The sequence below is a fragment of the Hydra viridissima genome, unplaced genomic scaffold, assembly GCF_058129835.1.
Source record: "Hydra viridissima isolate aposymbiotic clone 2 unplaced genomic scaffold, HvirCarnegie_v1 scaffold_9, whole genome shotgun sequence".
Classification (NCBI taxonomy): Eukaryota; Metazoa; Cnidaria; class Hydrozoa; order Anthoathecata; family Hydridae; genus Hydra; species Hydra viridissima.
Window position 1 is genome coordinate 2,768,881 of NW_028324308.1, and position 13,494 is coordinate 2,782,374.

Below are 13,494 nucleotides of genomic sequence, written 5' to 3' on the forward strand. Positions count from 1 at the left end.
TATTTGTTTTATTCCAGTTTCTGTAGAGTGAATAATCAAGTTAATAATATTTTTAGGTTGGATGAGCGCCTCTAGCCGAATCACTACCACCCTTCTTCAGAGACTCTACTGATCTGTTAAGAATGCTAAACACACCTCCCCCCCCCCACCTATCCAAAGAATACCTACTAATAACAGCTGAAGTTGTTTTTCTTTACACCAACACTCCCCACAAGGATGGTATTGGTGCAGTAGAACGGCTCATCAGAAAATGTTGGAATTCACTAACACCCCCTAATAACCTCCCTCCTATCAATCCTCTTCACCGCTTCAGCAGATTGCTCGGACTGATTTTTAACAACAGTGTCTTTGCCTTTTGGTTTGCCATCATTCAACCTTTACACAATAAAATCTAAACAAAAAAATTAGGATTAATAACACACCATAATGAAAAAAAAAAAAAAAGAATAAAAATAAAAATCACACGCATTACTCCTACACATCCTACCACTTCCGAACATACCATACTTTTACTCTAACTAAACATCCATTACCTATAAACATGTACAAGCGCACGGCGATAATAAAAAAATAAAAAATAAAAAATAAAAAAACAAAAAATATTAAAATAGAAAAAAAATAATAGGATAAAAAATCTAAACAAAAATTCTTTAGGAATACTAATACACTAGAATAACAAAAGATCAAATGTAAAAGAATAAAATAAAATTACGCGCATTACTCCTACACATCATACCATCCTTTCGCAAATACCAATTTTATATCCTGGCTAAACATGTATTGCCTAACAACAGCTTCCAACATCCTGTACATACACAACAATTACTTCCTTTTTTTCACACCTTTTTTTCATACCTTTCTTTTTGCATAAATAACTATGTAAAATACTTCAACACATTATCTACATTAGACTTATAGAAGTAATATTGGTCTTGACATTATTTAGTTTACGCTTGCAATTTCTTAATTCTCGATATTTAGCTTATATTTGTAATTGCTGGTTCTTTATATATAGTTTTTAATATGGTTTATGTTAGAGCATCAGATTCTACTTTTACACACAGCATCTGATAATCCAAGGTACTTTTCTTTTTTATACACCTTATTCTGACTTACACTCGCTCTCAGAATTATTAATTTATAATTTTTATGCTTACACTCGCTCTCCTTATCAAATTTATAATTTTTATACTGCTGCACCTCGAAGGAACTCTTAGACATATGGAGCACTCCATAGAGGCGAGTAATAATATCGTTATACAAACTACGGTCACTATTACAATTCCTTAGAAATTGTGAGCCTATTGTCATAGTGATTCTGCGCGTTTTCTAGTTTGTTTTTTTTAGATAAGATTATTATACTCATTGCAATCACCTTCAGCGCGCCATCATAGCTTCCCTTTAATTTTTATTCCATCCACATACATATATCCCCATTTTCTATATTGTGGTACTTGCGGTTCTTACATAACAAAAACGGGAGTAGGTTGGGGTAATTGGCTTTTGGTAGTATGTCGTCAATGTTGCGCAACAATTGAAGACTCGACCTGAACTTAGGGATGGGTTTTGCTCGCCGATTTCGATGACAACTCCCTGACGGGGGTTCAGATACGAGTCGACAGAACATTTGAAACGTCAAATACCAGGGTATTCTGTCCTTCCTATAGGCGTATACGCTCACCTTCTCCTGAATATAATCTGGTATTCCACTACCTAAATCATAATTCTCAATGTCCCGCTTATACGCCTGTATAGAGAATATCTCACACTCTGTTTTGTACTTTAATTAATTATTGCATACCATTATGCTTTTACTATTATGAATTACTATTAACCCATTAACGCCTGAAAAGAAACTAGGAAGGATATAATGTAAAATGAAACAAAAACATGAAGTTTAGATTATATTTATTACATTTATTTAAAAAAAAAAATTTTTTTTTAACCAAGTATTGAAATAATGATGCGTCCTCAAATGAGGACGTTAGGCAGATGTGTGGTATGAAAAAATTCTTCCCACGTCGTTGCATGTTTATTTTTTTAAGCGTTCCCAAATGAGGACGGCCGGCGTAAATGGGTTAATGTCTTGCATTACTATTGATGAAATTAGTAAGAATTTACTCTAAATATAGACCTTACTCCCGCGCTAAGTCATAGAAACACCCCAACCGCCCTTCCCCTCTCCTCCCCTCCCCCTAAATAATAGTATCATGAAAAGATGGAAAACTCTAATCCCACTTTTATATTTGGAATTAAAATAGTGGGAAAAGAAATGCATTCATTGTCAATTGAATGCCACCTCAATTTGATGTTAAAAGATAGATACTCTAACTAAAACGTTTGAAATATCAACTTAAATAAACCGCATTTGAGACGCCATTTTTTGTAGAATTATAAAGAAAACGTAAGGTTAATGAATTAATTCATTATGAAATATAAACTTGAGTGGGTCATGATTAATACATTAAAATGTGAAATACATTTACAAATGTAAAAAAATTTAAATTTAAATAACATAGAATCGGGAAGACTTGCAGCGTTCATATTTAGCACTTAGTTTTATAGTCTAATTAAAAAATTAGTTTTTCTTAAAAAAATTGAAAATTGGATAAGGGTGCTTTGCAAAAAATTGCGATGATTTGAGCCTGGAAAAATAAAAGCCCTCATGTTTCTGGGATCCCCCCCGCCCCAAACATAAAAGCAACAAGTTTATAAAATCATTTTTTAAACATGTTGCAACCTTATTTAATTGTTTTTAAAACAAAGCAGTTCAAGTTCTAAATTTAAGAGCAATAAAAATATTTTTTATTTAAGAACAATAAAATAAATTCAAAAGTAATTCCCACAACAAGATACTTCCGTATTACATTTATTAAATTGCACTAATTTTAAACCAAATTAAAAAATTCCAAATTTTCGTACAAAAACATCAACATTTGAAAACATTCAGCCGTCATCCTGTTTCGCTTAACATACAAATTGTTTAATGCGTCAGAAAAAAGGCGCTCACTTGGTGCACTGGTAGCAGGTGTACATAAAATCATCGTTGGAATACAATACAATATTGGAAAAATATATTGATTTTGATGCCAAAATTCTAAAATATTTTGTTCGTGCACTGACAATTTTATATATTCACTGATTTCTTTTTTTAAATCTAAAGTTACATTTTTGCCACCATCACTTCCGGAATCATCTTCTTCATCGTCGAAAGACAACTTAAATTTTTTAAATTCCTTTGTCACCTTTTAATTGGAATTATTTCAAAACTCTTTTTGCGAGATAAAAATATAAAAATTCTTTTACGCTTTTTAAATATTTCTTTTTTCGTACTTTTCAAAGAATTGAAAACTTTTATAGTTTGGATCCAAAAAAGTGGCACACAATAAAAAGGAATTATTCTCTAATTCATATGAATCTTTCTATGTTTGTAAAGATTCTAACAAATGCGATTTCAATATTAGAATTAAAGGAGGAGTTTCACTTTTATTTTTATTTAGCTGCTTCTCAAGGTACTTTATACATGGAATTATTAAAGAACACGTTGCATACCTATCGCCAGACAGTAAAACACTTAATTAAAGCTTAATAAAGCATTTACCGTTTCTTTTAAGTTAACAATTTCATCTTCATCGAATAAATATTTTCTCATGTCTTTGTATTGTTGTTTCGAATTACAAAATATCTTTTACGTAGCAGTGCAGCTTAAGGATTCGCTCTGCCATGAGAAACGAAGAGTGCCAACGAGTTTTCACATCTTAAATCAAATGAAATAAGTGATTTTTTTCGACACCTTGTCGCATTTAACTTTCATCTAATAAATCATTAAGTTGAGAAGAAAGATTGAAAGATGTAACAATTTTCCTGCACTTAGTTAATGTTCTAGCAATTAAAAAGAATTTAGAAGAACTATCTCTTTCACCTTCTTCAACTAAATCTATGACATTTTTAGCAACTAATTGCAAAACATGTCCCGTGCATCTTATTGATTGAATGTTTAAACAAACTTTTAAAGAATTTAGACAGTTGCACACGTTACTCATTATTTTATCATCCACTTTAAATTTTCTACAATTTTTAGCAAAGGCTCTTTTAAATTATCTGCATCATGGCATGATACAGTTTTATTACAAAGCTCTAAGTGTATATCTCGCAAACCTTTCTCCAAAAACTTGAAAAACTCTGAAAATCGACCTTGAAAAAGATGCCCTGGAGATGTAAATTGTAACTTACAGCAATTTGTTATTAAAAGAATGGCGCTCAAACCACTTCACAACTAACACATAACAAGATTTTAAAAAAGTATTTTTTGGGTAAAAGTAACAATATATTTTTCGCAAATTAAAAAATTAGTCGACTAAATTTAGTTAGACTAAAAAGTTACTCGACTAAATTTAGACTAAAAAGTTACTCGACTAAATTTAGACTAAAAAGTTACTCGACTAAATTTAGACTAAAAAGTTACTCGACTAAATTTAGACTAAAAAGTTACTCGACTAAATTTAGACTAAAAAGTTAATCGACTAATATTAGTTACGCTAAAAAATTAGTTACGGTTTTTTTATTTAAGTTAGTTACAATTTTTAGTTTTGGTCACAACACTACAAAACGTTACCAATTAATATGATATTCGGTCACTATTTTCAAAATTATGGTTACATGAGTGTTCTTCTATGTCAAATCAACAATTTTCATTATAATTGTTTAATTGCTACATCTACCATTTTCATTTTATAGAACAAAAGATTAGTTTGCTATTTAAAGTGTGGTTTGGCTTGGCTTATGCTTTAGTAAAGTTAGATTTAGTAAATTAACACAATGCCAATTGTTTTAGTAAAGTTAGATTTAGTGAATTAACACAATGCCAATCAAGTAAAGATTCATGATGAAAATTGAAAGTTTGTGTGCTTGGCGACATAGCGTCATTGCAGGTATACTTAGCCCGACGAAAGACGACGTATCGCGAGGTTAGAATTATTTTGTTCTATCTCCAATTTTAAAAGCTGGGAGAAAATGAGTTATTAATTTTAGTTAGTAATAATAACTTTTAAAATACGCATTATTTTATAATTTTTTTTCTAAATAATTTGCTTAAACATAATTGATTAAAGCATAAGTTATCATTTCTTTAAAAATAAAAGCTAAAGCTTTAAACAATTTTTACTTTTAGAAAAATCAAAAACTTTCTCCCAACATTTAAACTTGGAGATAGAACAAAATAATTCTAACCTCGCGATATGGCGTCATTAAAAATATTAATATTATTTTGCTTATTATACTTATTTTAAAAAAATTATAAAGTATTTACGTAAAATATTTTTAGCAGTTTATAAGATTAGTAATTATATGTAAACAAGTTGAAAATTAATCAGTACGATAAAAGTTAAGAATAGTTTCAAAAATTAGTTTTATAAAGTTTAAAAAAGCTCATTTGAGTAAAACGGATTAGTTTTAGTTTTTAGTATTAGTTACATTTAATTACAAGTAAAAGAAAAATCAATGCTATTTGTATCAGTGGTCTATTTGCCAAGTAAATGTGCATTTATTTCTCTCGCGACATCATATCTGCCAATTTCTCCCAGTACTCTTTTTAATTAATTTAAATGAGACCCTTCTGTGTTGTCCTTCTATTTAGTTAACCTTTTTAACGATTTTTCAGAAAATTGCTCTTTCGTCTCGGTCTATCGCTTCCGATAAATAATCTTGGAGCAATAAACCGCGGCCCAGGGTGCTTATTCACCAAATTTTCGTAACTTTTGCGCAGCTCAACTAAGGTTACGGAAATCGTAAGTTCATGTTACTATTTGGTATTCACTAAGCTCGGGCGTCTCGAAACTATTTTTGTTACCAGACATTACGATACAAGATCTCGAAATGACACTGAGTTTCGAAAATAGTTTCGATCGAGATCATGGTTTTCACAAGTTTCGAGAATTTGCTTCGAGAGGTTACGAGAAGTAACGAGATTCTCGATTGAGAATCGGCCACAAAATTTCCCCTCTCGAAACATGATAATATTACGAGAATAACGAGAAATTAACGAGATATAAAATATTTTTTCAATGTTTTTCGAGATATTACGAGACAAGTTTTCTAATTTTCCAAATATATTGAAAACTATTGGAACAAAAGGTTTTTTGTTCGTTTTTGTACCTAAATTTTGATTAAAATAACAAAACACTATTTCTATGCCCACCTAAGCAGCCATTGGCAGTCCTCATTGTGAAAAATTCGACTCTTTTTTCAGTTTCTACCAGATTTAAGATAAGGTTGCATCTGGCCAAGATCTTGGAAGTTTCTATGTCTCCTCGTAGCTGCTTTTTGTCCTGCGGCTTATTCTTCATGAATGCATCAATGTTTTTGGCTTTCTCAGGTGTTGATGGTCCTACCAGCTTCCTCTTTTTAATGCCTTTATCTAAGACTTTAGGTGTATGTCCTCTTTGCTCTTGCTCGTATCGCTCATCTTCGTCGTATAACTAAAAATTAAAAAAAGTAATAATAAGTACCTTTTTTTGTAAAAACTATAAAGGTTTTGGATTCGTAAATAAACAAAAGAAAAATGATTCAAAAATCTTAAATCAACAATTCAACAAAAACAACAAATCAACAAAAAATCTTAAACCAACAAAACAAATAATTAATATTCAATAAAAGTAGTTTAATAAAGATTAATAAAAATGATTTAAAACACCAATTCGCCTGCTCTAGAATTCTGATAGGCAACATCTCCTTGACGCTTTTTCTCTGCCGTTTCTTTTTCCAAAGCTAGCCAGATCACTGAGTGAGAACTAATCATGTGACGCCTCATACCACTGGTGTTTCCATCTGTAAGCTTGGAGACATGGCCACAATTGTCAATGTTGCACTTCGCAAAAACTTTCTCACTGCCATTCTCGATGACTCTTTCCTCAGTAAAGTGCTTCCATATTTATGTCCTTGGACGAACAATTTTGTCAGACTAAAAGTATGTAAATCAAATATCACTATCAAAGTCAAAAAAAAAATTCAAAAAAAAATTTTCCATGACAATAATTAAATACGTCCGATCGTTAAAAAGTTCCAGGAACTACAAAAGAAAACTTGCACTTTCCCGGAAAATGATTACCAAAATTTGTATTCCAATTACTTCAATAGGACATTTACTTCAATACGACATTTCATCTACATGACAATGCAAACTTGTATGTGTAAATATAATATGTTTATTTCACTGACATCATTCACTTTTAACTTTTAACTTTGTCATCTTGTTAAAAACCTAAAAAAAGTTTTTAAGTAATGAACTAAAGTAAAAAGACAACAAAATAAACAAAAAATTATAAAAATATATAGTAATAAAGTGTTTTCTAACCTGATTCTTTGTAAAAAAGATGATAATATTGTTGAATAACAAAGATATTATATGTTTAATAAAATTTTAACTAATTTCATTAAACTTTTAAAGTTTTTTAATTTTAAGCTCTGTTTACATTGCAAAAAAAACAATTAAACAATAATTCAGCTGTCGCGTCAATTGTCCCAAAAATGCGTACTTTGTACGGATTAACTAGTTTATCCCTTTTTTTTGACGAGTCATTACGAGAAACTCGTAATATCTCGAAATTCTCGCTCTATCTCGAAATGAAGTAAATACGACATTCTAGTAACTAATCTCGAAAAGAATCTCGTAACTCTCGAAAAAAAACTCAAAAAAATCTCGAAATTTTCGAGATTTTTTGATGAATTTTCAATACCCAATCTCGTAACTTCTCGTATCATCTCGAAATAAAAATCTTGATTGAAAATTCCGGAAACGTTTCGAGATGCCTAAGCTTAGTATTCACCAATGTTTCGCAGCATTTCCGTAAAGTTAGGGTTGCGCATAAGTTGCGCTGAACTTACGCAAAAAAAACAACCGAGTTGATTTTTTTTTTTTAATAAACCAAGTTTTCTTAATTACAAATCTTTATCAAAGCATATTTTTCTATAAACCTTTTGGTGTATTCTTGTTCTCAGACTCCAATCACTTCTTTATATTTGCAAATCAATCTTATTTGACATAAACATGAACATACTTAAGCTTATATGCCTAAAAGTGTCATATCTAAAACAAAATATCCTGCGGGCACCCATGCAACATTTTAAAAATATATCATCGCCTTCGACTTGCAAACATATAGTTTTTGATTTGTGTTCTTCTTTGAATTTGGTTGGTTTCAGTTAATTTAGGTTGAACACCATGTACATCATCTTCAACATTGTCCTCAAAGTTAATGTCATCTAGAATTTCTAATCCTAAGGAAATGCAAAGGTTTTCCAGTAAAGTGCAAGTAAAAATTATTTTGCAATCGTAAAATAACAAATCCTTTATCAACAGGAAAACATGAACACTTTATCACTGAAGTTTTTATATCTTTGATACAAATAATACTCTTTCAATCATTTCTCAAAACGTAAACATCAATGGATTTTGAATTTAGAAAAATGTCAAAGTAAGTATTAAAAGCCTTTTTACTGTAATACTAACGTATAATTTAATTTATTTAATTTATTTAATTTATTTAATTTATTTAATTTATTTAATTTATTTAATTTATTTAATTTATTTAATTTATTTAATTTATTTAATTTATTTAATTTATTTAATTTATTTAGTTTATTTAATTTATTTAATTTATTTAATTTATTTATTTTATTTAATTCATTTAATTTATAATTATGTATAGAAGCAACAATATTTTCCTCCTCCTAAATATTCTTTTACTAAAACCACACCATGATTGGTTAAAAAACAACCGTCTTTCACATTTGCCTTTACTTCATTAGAAATGGTTGAAGACAACTTCATAAAATTGTTCATTTCATTAAATCTTTTACATATTTGTACAATAGGATTATGTTTTGTGCAGTTGTAATTAGTTTAAACTGATCCCACCCAGCAACAAATCGTCTTATAGACAAATTGAAGATGTCTTGAAATTGATCTTAAAGATATCTTAAACTGGTCTCAAATGAAACACAATAAGTCGTCTTATTTAAGACCTCTTAAAGTTGGCTTATTTAAGACATCTTAAAGTTGTCTTAAACTGGTCTAAAATGAAACTCTGTAAGTCGTCTTAAATACATACTTGAGAATTCTGTCATCTAAAATTGCAATGTGTTTAACTTTATCTAAGTGTGATACTAAATATGATTCTTAACAGACTTGAATCACACAGGTTTTTTTAAAATTAAAACCTTTGAAAAAGACACAAACCTGGCTAAAATGATATTTTGCTACTTTTAAACGAAGGCAAACCATCGATAATCAACTGCACATAAAGAGCTGAAAATTTTTAAATTTTATCATAAACATGATTTAATATTTGTTAAACTAATTGCTGAACCAAAATAAAAATTATCACCACCTGCTCGATATGCAACTATAAAATTGTGTTGAGTTTTTTAAATAGGCAAATCAGGATGAAACAAACAGAGAACCACAGTAAAGATGACAAAGCAGTCAGATTAACACTAAACTGAACAGCCCAATCAGATAATAGGGCAGTCAAATCTAATGAGAATATTTCATCATTATCATTACTAAGATTTTAAATACGATCAAGTTCAGTTTTAACATTAACATTATTATCAGAAAATATATTAACTACAGTTCCAAAAACTGATCATTATTACCCAGCAAGCACATCAACGTTGAAAAAACGTCGAAAAAATGTTGAAATTTAAGGATGAAAAACGGTTAATTTTTGGTTAAAATGGAAACGCAAATCTACGTTGAAACCAAACGTTAGATAAACGTTGAAAACAAACCACAGATCAACGTTATACAGCTATTCACGAAAGTTTACACGATTGCAGAATTTTTATCAAGTATGTTTGGTTTTTATTTAATTAAAAAAAACTGTAAAATGATATCGAATTAATTTTTTTATTTATTAAAGAAAAAGTAATTAGCTTTAAAATGAGTATCAACATATTATAAAAATTTTAATATTTAGTTAGAAAAAAACAATTACAAAAAATCATATAGGAAAAATAAGAAGCACAAAAGTTTAAACGAATTGCAACATTCGAACAAAAAATTTAAAAAAAAAGCAAAATTAATATTTAAAGTGTCCTCCTTTGTTTTTATACCAAAGATAAACTCGTTTATGCATTGATTCAACTAATTTCATGCACATCACGCGAGGTACCTTCAGCCAGTACTCATTCAAAAGTTGCTTTAAATGCTGAGTTGATTGAACTTCATAGTATGTCAGTTGATTGTTGATCCAAGACCAAATATTTTCAATTGGGTTGAGATCTGGTGATCTAGGGCACCAGGGCATCACATTGAACTTTTTTTTTAAAAATATTCTTTGATTGAGTGAGCTGTGAGAGCTAAAGCCCCGTCTTGTTGAAAGATGAATTGCTTGCTTTTGCCATACAAGTGTCTGATTATGGATTTAAACACGTTTCCAATGTGTTTTTGTAGTTGTATTGATTAATTCGGCCTTTGTACAGCTCACAGAAGCCTATACCTTTGTGAGAAAAACATCCCCAGATGCCAACCGAACCTCCACCGCCTAGTCGACGATGTTGCAAAAACCTGTCTGAATATTTCTCAGTTGCAAATCTTTTCACATTCTTCCCTTGCGGTTTACGACTTGAAAATTAGCTTCATCACTCCAAATAACATTTGCCCACTGTTCTACAGACCAGTCCGGCCTTTCTTTGGACCACACTCGTTGTTTACGTTTATCCATGATTGAAAGAATAGGTTTTCTAGCAGCTGTTTACGTTCCATTACCATTGTCCAACAATGTTCGTCTAACGAGCTCTCTGCTAACATTTGGATTATTTTTTGAGTCGTTGAAGATTTGTGCAAGCTTTTTGTAGCTGAGTCTGGGGTTTTCTCTGCTCATTCTGAATATACCACTTTTGTCACGGTTGTTGAGTTTGGATAGTCTCCCAGTACGCTGCATGTCGGAGATGCCCTTGGTAAGTTCCCAGGTTTTGATGGTTTTTCGAACGCAAGATTCAGAAGCGCGAAGTATTTTGCCTATTTGAACGTTTGTGTGATTTTTGGTCCTCGCCATACCGATAACTTGCCACTTGATCTCACTAGAAACTGCTTTGTAACCCATTTGCACGCAATTGAAAATAATTTGAAATTTACAATATTTCAAGTTGATTTTTTAAAACTTAAAAGCTGCCTGATGATGTTGCGATAAACTTTTTGATTGTAATTGACTCATTTTGACTTCATTTAAAAATAAAAAAAATTTTCGCCCCGGATTTATCAATTAATTAGCAAATAATTGATCCTAAAAGAAATCGTTTAAACTTTTTTGACACCTCTTAATTTGTATCACCTACCTTTTCATGAAATTTCTGAGTAAACAGTGATGAGTCGAAACCTACTTTTTTTAATTTTATTAACAAATAACCTATATACCAAATTAGAAAAAAAACTATTTTGAAATCTTTTTCCGTTAGATTTTTATTCAAGAAAAACTGAAGATTAGATCTTAAAATTCTGTAATCGTTTAAAATTCTGTTATCGTTTCATGAATAGCTGTATTAACGTTGATTTAGCGTTGGTTCAATGAACATTTCTTATATGTACAATAATGTTATTGTGAGTAGAATATTCTACTCTTAATAACAATATTGCATAGATAAGAAATAATGTGCGGGTGATAAGAATCATTGTATGTGCTATTTTTTCAAAGTTTATCCAAGTCTTTACTAATTCAAGCTAAATTGTGACCATTAACAAATCCTATCAAATTTCAATACAATATAAAGACTGCAATAGTTGATTTTATATATCTTATTATAGTTTCACAAATGATCTGCCCATTTGTCATTTTGCAAATGCAGATAACTAAACTGTAAATGAAAGCAAATAAAACCACAAAGATAATTTAAACATTTTTAAAACAAAAAATTATACAAAATAAAAATATTTTGGAAAACGATCTTGATAAAATCATTCTTGATCATAAATATCAACATCTTCTGTATCACCTTCTGTCACCACACTCTCCTCTTGATTTGATGCTCGCTTTCCAACATCCAAACGATATGGTGCAAACTTCAAACAATCTGCAATATACCGTCGTACATCGTTTTTTTATCTTAAAACATTGGGTAACTGCATCTAAATGAAAACAACTTATTAGCTTTTAACAACTATAAACGGTGTTCTAAATTGAACAAAAAATTCAACAAAAAAAACTTTTTTCTGACTTGATAACCTAAGTTTTCCAAAATAACCTGTATAAGTTGTGTGAAACATGACATGAGAATGCAGATAAACATGGATGAATTTGTCAGACAGAGATCTCAAAACGTTACAGTAAGATATTCGTGCATTTTAACCTTCACATTGTTTACAAGCGAGTGTAAACATTTAACAATAAATAGTGGGGAAAAAACAACTTATTATTGAACCAATTTACTTCGTTATTGTCCAAGATAGCAACTCTTTCGATAAAGCATACATCACACAAATAAAACATATATGTATGTGTATACATATACATATACATATATATATATATATATATATATATATATATATATATATATATATATATATATATATATATATATATATATATATATATATATATATATATATACACAGTACTGTGAATAAGTTTTAGCCTACCATAAGTTTATAATTATTTTTGATTTTATCTTAAAAATATAAAGGACTTATGAAGTAAAAAAAAAATCAGGTTTATAGACACATATATTACAAACAAAAATATCTAGAAATAATTTGATAAAATATGATACAAAAAGAAAGAACAATTAATACTTCGTATGTCCGCCTTTTGCGTTGATTACTGAAGCGAATCTCCTGAGAATTGATTCATATAAATTTGTAACGAAATTTTATGGAATATTGTCCCACTCTCTTTTTAGTATTCGAGAACATTCTTCGACATTTTTGGGGTTATATTCAGCCTTTTTTTTATCCAAATAATCCCAAACATGTTCAATAATGTTCAACTCTGGACTTTGAGGAGGCCAGTTCATTACTTCGAGAACTCCCTCCTCACACATGTCCTATAAATATTTTTTGGCCACTCGGGAACAATGTTTGGGATCATTGTCTTGCTGTAGAATGAAATTATTACCAATTAGTTTCATTCCAGATGGTATTGCATGGTGTCTTAAAATTTCATTATACTGTTCTCCTGTCAGTTTGCCATCAATTCTGATTAAATCACCTAATTCAGATGATGAAATACAACCCCAAACTAAAACAGAACCTCCCCCATGCTTGATTGTTGGATGTAGACAATCAGGGCGATAAGCCTCTCCTACCCTTCTTCTTACATACTGTCATCTTCTGCTACTGAACAATTCAAGTTTTGATTCATCTGTGTATAGTACACGGTTTAACATTCCTTGCGTCCAATTATTATGCTGTTTTGCATATTTAAGTCTTTTTTCTTTATTGTCATGATGTAGTAAAGGCTTTCGAACTGCAACACACCCTCTTAACCCAGCTTTTAG

General features: G+C 30.0%; 1 protein-coding gene across 1 annotated transcript; it reads right to left on the reverse strand.

The window, feature by feature from the left end:
• Nucleotides 1–370: 370 nt before the first annotated feature.
• LOC149883601 (uncharacterized) lies at nt 371–7,056 on the reverse strand. The gene is made up of 4 exons (XM_090097630.1): nt 6,692–7,056; nt 6,255–6,476; nt 1,682–1,780; nt 371–391 (listed from the first exon to the last, which is right to left on the reverse strand). Exons 1-4 carry the CDS (start codon nt 6,806–6,808, stop codon nt 371–373), a joined length of 459 nt encoding a protein of 152 aa, XP_089953756.1. The 5' UTR covers nt 6,809–7,056.
• Between the last annotated feature and the right edge of the window lie 6,438 nt (nt 7,057–13,494).

Bases quoted from the DNA above. Each gene is read 5' to 3' on its own strand.
- LOC149883601 (XM_090097630.1), bottom strand. From the start codon at position 6,808: ATGAGGCGTCACATGATTAGTTCTCACTCAGTGATCTGGCTAGCTTTG. The intron at 6,477-6,691 runs GTGTTTTAAATC...TTTAATTTTTAG, and splicing joins ATTCTAGAGCAGGCGAATTG to TTATACGACGAAGATGAGCG. The intron at 392-1,681 runs GTGAGCGTATAC...TTTTTTGTTTAG, and splicing joins CAGATTATATTCAGGAGAAG to ATTTTATTGTGTAAAGGTTG.